This window comes from Varroa jacobsoni, unplaced genomic scaffold (genome assembly GCF_002532875.2).
Source record: "Varroa jacobsoni isolate VJ856 unplaced genomic scaffold, vjacob_1.0 scaffold_237, whole genome shotgun sequence".
In the NCBI taxonomy this organism is placed as follows: Eukaryota; Metazoa; Arthropoda; class Arachnida; order Mesostigmata; family Varroidae; genus Varroa; species Varroa jacobsoni.
In genome coordinates, this window is record NW_019213139.1 from 51,757 (window position 1) to 59,916 (window position 8,160).

At 38.4% G+C, this 8,160-nt stretch overlaps 1 protein-coding gene across 3 annotated transcripts; it reads left to right on the top strand.

The window, feature by feature from the left end:
• The first annotated feature begins 322 nt into the window (after positions 1 to 322).
• On the top strand, positions 323 to 7,520 carry l(2)37Cd (general transcription factor IIIC subunit l(2)37Cd). 3 transcript variants are annotated; one of them, XM_022855956.2, is made up of 10 exons: positions 323 to 566; positions 873 to 1,194; positions 2,073 to 2,170; positions 2,315 to 2,497; positions 2,821 to 3,099; positions 3,261 to 3,443; positions 3,745 to 3,930; positions 4,178 to 4,560; positions 4,812 to 4,880; positions 5,142 to 7,520. In XM_022855956.2, the coding sequence occupies exons 2-10, from the start codon at positions 984 to 986 to the stop codon at positions 5,350 to 5,352; spliced, it is 1,803 nt and encodes a 600-aa protein (XP_022711691.1). In that variant the 5' UTR covers positions 323 to 566; positions 873 to 983; the 3' UTR covers positions 5,353 to 7,520. The 3 variants fall into 3 exon arrangements, with proteins under 3 accessions (XP_022711691.1, XP_022711692.1, XP_086823591.1); XM_022855957.2 differs by having other exon boundaries at positions 323 to 464; XM_086967465.1 differs by lacking the exon at positions 323 to 566 and adding an exon at positions 1,363 to 1,794 and having other exon boundaries at positions 1,105 to 1,194.
• Positions 7,521 to 8,160: the final 640 nt, after the last annotated feature.

Consider the following 8,160-nt stretch of genomic DNA (forward strand, 5'->3'; position numbering starts at 1 on the left):
TAGTTACTATTATATCGACCCGTGAGCTATCGCATACAGCAACTGCCCATTCGACTGTATATTACCAATTTATAGAAATAAAAGGATAGAAAAATGCATTGCTTTATCTAATCGAGTATATATATACATATAAGATTATTCATATGTTTCATGTGTACCGTTCCTTTTTTGCGTTAGACATAGTATATTTAATCTGCCGAAATCTGAAGTTTTCCCAGAACAGCTGGGTTTAGGTTGGGACTGTCTACATTTGTGTATGTTCCGCCGTCGCTCGCCATTGTGTTTACAAACATAGCAGAACAACCGAGTGAAAACTAAAGGGAATGCGGGTGTTCTACAAACGGCGATGACGGGTTTGATGGGACAGATGACTACCAAACGCATTGCGCTTAAAACATTTGAAAAAAAGTGATTTGGGATTATTCGTGTTTTATTTATAAAGCAATGTTACATTGTGTTGAGCTGTGAGTATGACGTTATGGGCTGATTATATCCCGATATAGTCACGCAATACTGAAATTAATGAAGCTCAAGGAACATATTTATTTAGTTTTGTGGCTTAGCCGGTAAGTGCGAGAAATATACTACTTTTATTTAAACAATTAATAATAGAAGTATTGGACTAAAAACTCAAAAAATTTTAGTGCCATTCCATAGATTTACGACGGCTCACGCACAATTAGCATTGTAAGCCCGATAAGGCGAAGAAAAAACCGTGGCCGTTTGAGCTATCAGTTGAAACTGCAATTACTAGCTTAAAGTGTTAAAGCCTAATTGGCTTAACCCGGCATCTTGTTAGCATGCTGCTACATTGTTCACTGTAAACTTCCTACGTATTTCTATAATACAAATAATTTGTGGTAAACTTGCAGATAATTAACACATTACACCCAAAGGAGCCGCTCCCATGCACTCGTCCGGTTTCGTTCATCAACGAAACAGATAGTTTTGTGCTCTGCGTGTCGTGTTTGCTTGTGCTTCTAATGGAGCCGGGCCCATCGTACGCAACTGAAGTAGGCAGCGTCTCTGACCCAAAGCAGGAGCAAATACTTTCTAATCTCGTTTTAATTAAGCATCCTTGCCTTGTTCGAGATGGGTCCGAGAAACGAGCTATTGCGATGCTTGGAGGAATAGCCCAGGTAGAACATACGTTTAACGTTGGAAACATGCGGATGCAACTTAACTTCCGCACAGGTATGAGTACAAATTTTCACAACATACTTAGACATTAGTTTAATATAGCATACATTTTGGAGAAGGCTTGTTGGAATTGTTTTATTGGCGTGTGACATGAAAAGTGTTAGCCAAGTTGTTTAATATCACGACAGATGCAGAAATTATATAATCCTGCCCGTATTTTAGTTTCTGAAAAAAAAAATCGACAAGGTTCGCGTTTTTCCTTGGGATCGATGCGATATACGAGGTCATGGAGTCTCGAAGCAAGCGGCAAACTTGTTTGCTTTGACCCTTAAAAATGACCGAAGTGGCCAGCCGAGAAATACGAATTGCTTGTCACGGAAACAAACAGTTTGTACAGAAGCATATCAAGGAGCGGATAGCGATATAGAGATGTTGCAGTCAACTCAAGAAACGATTGATAACGGCTTTACTGATAACTGGTTTGACAACCAGGGGTGATTTGAGGTAGTGAAGTGAGATCAACGAACATGTGGGTATCATTAGGCAAGTAAAACGAGAGCTGAACTTTTCCGGAACACACTGACTTCGAGTACAATTGTCGACAACACACTCTAGCTTCTGGTGAAATCGCTGTTTTCGGATCAGCGACTACTTGTGAGTGACGAGTTGACAAGTAGTTTTTTGAAACTTGCAGTAGTCGCAGAAAGCAATGCAATTGTATCGTAGTTAAAATATTTTCTAGGACACCAGCTAGGCGGCCAAACGCAAATACGGTGTAGCCGACTTAGTGCACGTCTACGGTATAATAACGTATAATAAATAATATAATATAATATGCAATAAGCTATAAAACCAGGTTTCGAGCACTACGAAATGGACGAAGTACTACTGCTTTTTTTTTCGAATTGTTCTATATACTACAATTTTTGTAGAAGGTGACAGTTGTTCGAAAGGTATCTTCGGAACTCATCGCGACATCATTGGCATATGGGCGGTCGTGCGTCGCTATCGGAATCGTCGCACCGGACAGGTGGGAAAAATGAAGACTTTTAATTCTGTTTTGTATATCTCAATGTCAAAGTCCCGTCGGCGGTGTAGTAGAACTGCTGTTAGCCATGGAATATAGATGATCGAGGTAAATTTATCATAATAGAGGGTACTATCTTCTTCAAAGGTGATTTGCCACAGTGAGCCGCTGGGTGTGGTCCGACACGTTTATGAGTTCGATGGAATGGCCGATTTTCAGTACCTGCCTGCGATCCTTGTTAGCCAAAGAGCTGTACTTAGTAAGGAAGGGACGTCTGCCACAATGAGTGCGAAAAGCGAATTAAGTCTCGGCCTTGTTCGTAAAGAAAAGGTGCTACAAAGATATTTAGTGAATGAGGGAGCTTGATAATAAGGCCCTTCGTTTTAGGAAGTAATAATCTAAAGTAAAAAATGTATAGGTATACACTTAACTAAAATAACTATAAAGTCCAATGATTATTGTTATAGTATGCACTATTTTTTTTAGCATTTAGGAGCAACCAGGGATGCAGTCTTCAGGAAATTGCCTCCGAACTTAAATCAAAAAACTAATTGTGTATATGAACCGGTATAGTTATATTACGCTAGTGAGGAGTATCAACCAATGTAAGGATTTTTTAATTTTTTATTGAATTATTGCTATGCATGTTTTAGGTGGACTCGTCATCCAATACACAGGCCATCGCCCTGGAAAAGCCAAAGGACAACTTAAGGGAACTGCCCGACTTAAGTTCATCTGGTAACAATGAAACGCAGACCAGTTCTAACGAGGGCAGTACTAGACCATTTGTTAGTGAGAGAAAGCATATCACTGACATGGGAAACGGTATCGGAAGGGATATACGAAATGAGCTGGTGGAAATTAACATAACTGGTCTCGAATTTGATAGCTTCGTCAAATCCAATTCTGTTCCCCTGTTTATCGTGCCGCAGGTTTGTTTGTTGCTGTTTCAAAACTTTGGCTTATTTAAGTTCGTGAAATCTTTAAAAGGTATTTTTTTTACACGCTAGAGTGATTTTTTGTTTCATATTTAGCGTGTGCCTTGAAATCACTTTTGCCTATTTTTGTGTGTATGATGCTGGCTGTATGTTAGGTGTTTACTCGAATGGATTTACCTTATACGGGCGTGTATAGACACGTGACAGGAACTCGGCTTCACCGCAAGGATGAGGCTGGACTGCCTGTTTTGCGTAAGCAACGGACGAATTATGCCACCATTGTGAGGCTGCTTGCGCCTCCATTCGGCGATAAAGTTCCCCAGCAGGCATTGCCAGAGGTTTATACTTTTTCATTATTTCTTTCTATTTACTTATTAAGTCATCTAAATATATGTACGTGTACTTATAAGGACAAGGACCTGAAATGACGGATTTGCAATACCATATTATTAACTGGTATATGTTTTTATATGGCTTGAACCGTAGTCTAACGTTTAAGTTGGCCTATCTCGATAAATATATAGTATTTATCGGCTAGACACATATATTTGTCACATAATTCTATTGGCTATTTAGGCTATTGCCTAACTGAAGGTAAATCACGTAGTGTCGATATAATTGGTAATATACTCGATTTAGGCCATTGAATTGTTCGAGCTGGTAGACGAACATTTACGTGCTCGAGTTGCGGAGGCCTTTCAACGTCGTCCTGTTTGGACTAAAAGCGCCTTGTCACATGAACTCGACATTGATCGAGTTCACCTGAAGACGGTTATTGTGGGACTTGCGTATTGTGTTAACCAAGGACCATTTCGTCTTTGCTGGGTAAGCTCTTGTAAATTTATTTTAGAATATGTCGGTTAATTTGATTAATTTTTGATGGGCTATTTCTGTCCGAGCCAATGAGTTTTAAAGTCTGAGATACTCCTGCTTTGCATTTAGATTCCAACAGGCAAAATCCACTGCAATTATGTTATCCAGTATTAATCAGCGACACCTTTTCCGACAGAAATCGCCGAAATCCTTAATGAGGACACACGTGTCTAATTATGTCTGAATCTGTATTTTATAGGTTCGGTACGGTTTCGATCCACGTACTGATCCGTCTGCGAAGCCGTTCCAAACCTTGGATTGTAGAGTGAAAGTATCGACGAATGTTCGTTCTGAGAGAACCGTGCATTTTACCGCGGAAGCTGATCCAACCACGGCTCAAGGAGGAAGCAGTTGGGATGCACCGGCTGTTCGCGGTGGACACGTTGTCCCAGTGCAGATAGCCCCATCAGGTTATCGACATAAACGGCATCGTAAAGAGGACATTGACGCTCGTGAAGTTCGTGAACGGAATACTCGAATGCTTCGTTGTAAATATATTCCGGGCCGTCTCCCACATTCAAGACAGCTTCTCTACCACTTATGTGATATCGGACTTAACAGTGTACAGGAACTCGTACACAGGTAGGTGCGACAAGTCCTATCATGCGCGTTTAGGAGCAAATGCAAGCTATTGTTTTTCAAAACATACATATTTACTGGATTCAAAGGATGATTCTGTTCATTGATTAAAACTTCTGATATTCAATTTAAACTATCGAAGTACAGAGTATGCTATAATCTACCAATGATTAATATTTAAAGTTGAGTGCATTCGAACTAAAACTAATTAGAAGAATAATTAACTTGTTTTTGTGTGCCCCTATTTTCGTTAGGAATGACGGACAAGAAGTTTGGTCCGACCAGGATGGTTGGTGCCTTTCAGGAACAACAAGACATATTCGGTATGTTCTTTTGTGGCGCTAAATAAGTAACGTGTTACTTCAGAGAAACTATGGCATAGGAGATATACTTGTGGCATAGAAGATACTTTAAAATATTTTTTATATATAGAGCTAGCATATACTTGTCGACTGTTGGCTATAATAAACCATTATGTGTAGTGCAGTGGTGTAGCTCTGTCTAAAAAGTGTATCTCTTTTTTTTTGAATACACATAGTGTAATATACTTCTCGCTTATTTCTTCGTTATCATTGATACTGTAGAGACTATTTAGCCGCCGATATGAAGCAAACAGTGGAACGTCAACGGGCAGAGAAATCCCAAGACGAGGATGATGATGCTTTGTTCGCTCTCGAAGACTCACAGAAAGCAAGCTGTTCTCTGGAGCATGGCGAATATGGGAACGAAGGAGAAGACTTTCAAGAAGAAATGGAAGACGACGACGATATGGAAGGATTTTTCGAAACGAGCTGATTGTTGGACGTCCGAGCTATCTTATTGAAGTGGTTATTGATTTACCGCAAAAAGACTAATTGTAAAATCGGGGCGTTGATCGCCTTAGAATATTCTGAATCTATATTTGCTACAGATGATAGGGCTATTAAGAATAATATACAGACATTAAATGTGGACTGCGGTGGAGCATTGTTTTGTTGTTGTGTCACAAAATTGGTTAATTTTGCGACCGGTTAATTTAATTAGCTGTTGGGAATAAAATATGAGCTATGTGAAGCAAAAGGTGAGACGAGAACAGAACAGGATGTGTAGCTGTTTGAATAGATTTTCTCCTTATGCATAAGGTAGGTGTTTATATATATATATATATATATATATAAATATATATATGTGAACTTATATGTAGTTTATCTATACACTAAATGCATTTCGTCAGTCTAAATTAAATTCTGGATACGATTTTTTTGCATTTGGACCAACATGGTATAAATAATAAAAATAATAATCATCATAATTGTTAGAAAAAAAGTTTAAATGACACCAAATAACTCAGTGACTGGCTGTTATAAAACCTTATGCTATTTAATGAATAGTCGGTATTTTGGATGAAGTCATGATAAAGATATTTCGCACTTTATTTCTCGCTGTAATGTGTTCATACGATTCTGTAATGCATATTGTTGTTATTGATAATTTTTGTTAAAATGCTTGCTGGCTTTAATGGCCATACAAATTGTCCTGTGATATACGCCATCTACTCACATATATACTACATTTTAATGCATGTATTGCATCGTTTTTCTCCATCTCTTTTATCATTGAAGGTGTGCAATTCTTAAATAGTGCATCGTGGGTAATTACCTCATAGCAGTACATGAATATCCTGACGCCATCCTAAAAATTTATTATTACTAGAATTTATTTAGACTGTTCAGCTTACACATTTGAGCGAAACACGCGAAAAAAACGGTGCACAGACGAGCAATTTCAAGGTGATGTATACAGTTCGTTCTGTATGACGAATCCTTTGAATCAAACTCTACTCTAACTGGTAGTCGAACTTTTTTTAGCAACGTAAGTAGTATTTGACTACGAGACAAATTGTTCGTCATTCCTATCTCCTGCTTATTTTTTGAAATCTCGTTCTCCCCTCGCTCTCTCTCTCTCTCTCTCTCTCTCTCTCTCTCTCTCTCGCTCTCTTTAGATACATATAATGCTAAGTCTATGTATATGGATTTAGCATTAGATTTAACCCGTTGACACGAGTAGACCAGTTTAAAGTTCATATCAGCCTCCGCTAGCTTACCAGTGAAACATACCGTTGTTTCGCCTTCCCCATGCTTTTAGCTGGCATACAAGTTGTTTCAAGCATTTTATTCAATTTCTTCGGACTAACGTAGATTCATGTCACTGACTGACCTATATGGATTAGCCATTTGTTTGACACAGTGACGCGGATGTGCGTAGCCAAAACAAGTGATCATCATTTTTCATGTTTCAAATATAGGTATTAATGTCAGTCATTTTCAGTTTCAGCCGTAGTCTTCGTTATATATGTGTGTCACGAATATATCACGGATACAATGTTCCACATCATGACCGTAGAACTGAATGCTATTTAATCATTATATTATGTAAGGCGCGCCCGTATAAACGGATGATTAAAATAGCTGACGGATTGTTGATTGTTGGCGAAATGGAGCGGATTAGCTTTTGACGATGGACGGTACTATGGCGCCTCCTTCGGACTATCCCTTCGATTTTTATTCTAGCGGAAACAAAAAAGCCCCAAAAGAATCTTCATCATTAATCACTATCGGTCATTTTAAGTAGTTCACAAATTATAGCCATCACATCAGCTTAAACTGCAATCATATGGATGATGTGCTTCTTATCCGAAGAGTACTTAATCCACACTTATGTAAGCAAACACACAAGTTAGGCATCCCCTTCTCCTGCCAAATATTGACTTGCTGCACCCACAGTACGCAACAATGTGTGCATATTTAGTTAACATAGCGGCAGTTTTTAATAATTGAATGAATTAACTAACGTGAAATGCTGGATAAATAAGATAAGTATTACTGATAGAGGTTGCCGCGATGAAGTTTATCGTGTGGCACTAGTTCTTCAAATAGCAATCGAACTTTCTGCTTAATAAACAGCTTCACATTATATGAATGCTACCATTGCTCCATGCTTCATGTCATCTAATTTTATCATTTTTATTTACAGAATTGACACAGCAGCCATCTTCAGTATCGACTTTATTATTGGGTCGTTGTCGACGACGATAAATCCACTATTGTTCTTATCTATACTAAATTGTGTCACGCCGTGTCGTCAGCTACATGAAGTGATCATTGCAGATACAAATCATAACATTATCTTGTTATCTATTACTGCCCTTCTTGTCTGGATTCTGGCATGTAATTAGAGGATCCATTATTTTTTGACTAAAACTTAGTGGTATTATCATCAGTTGGGTAGTATAAAATGTTCCCTATGTTGGCACCGTGCACTATTAATGGTAAAATTGATAGATGGCATTGCTCGTTTCCTTTATCTTTCGATACAATTTTAATTCGCAAGTAATTTACACTTACTGTTGCTGTTGCGCTTTCACAGTTTATTTTGGTGTTAATTGTTATATTATTCTTTCATGAAATCACAAAGCATGGACGTGACGGTTCGTGAAGCAAGTTATTACTTCAGCATCTGCTACAGTGAACTATGGACGGCTATGTACATACCTAGCTATTAATGAGTTCCCAGTGATATTCCCCTCCATGATCATACCTGTTATAGTTCTGATTATTATTCTAC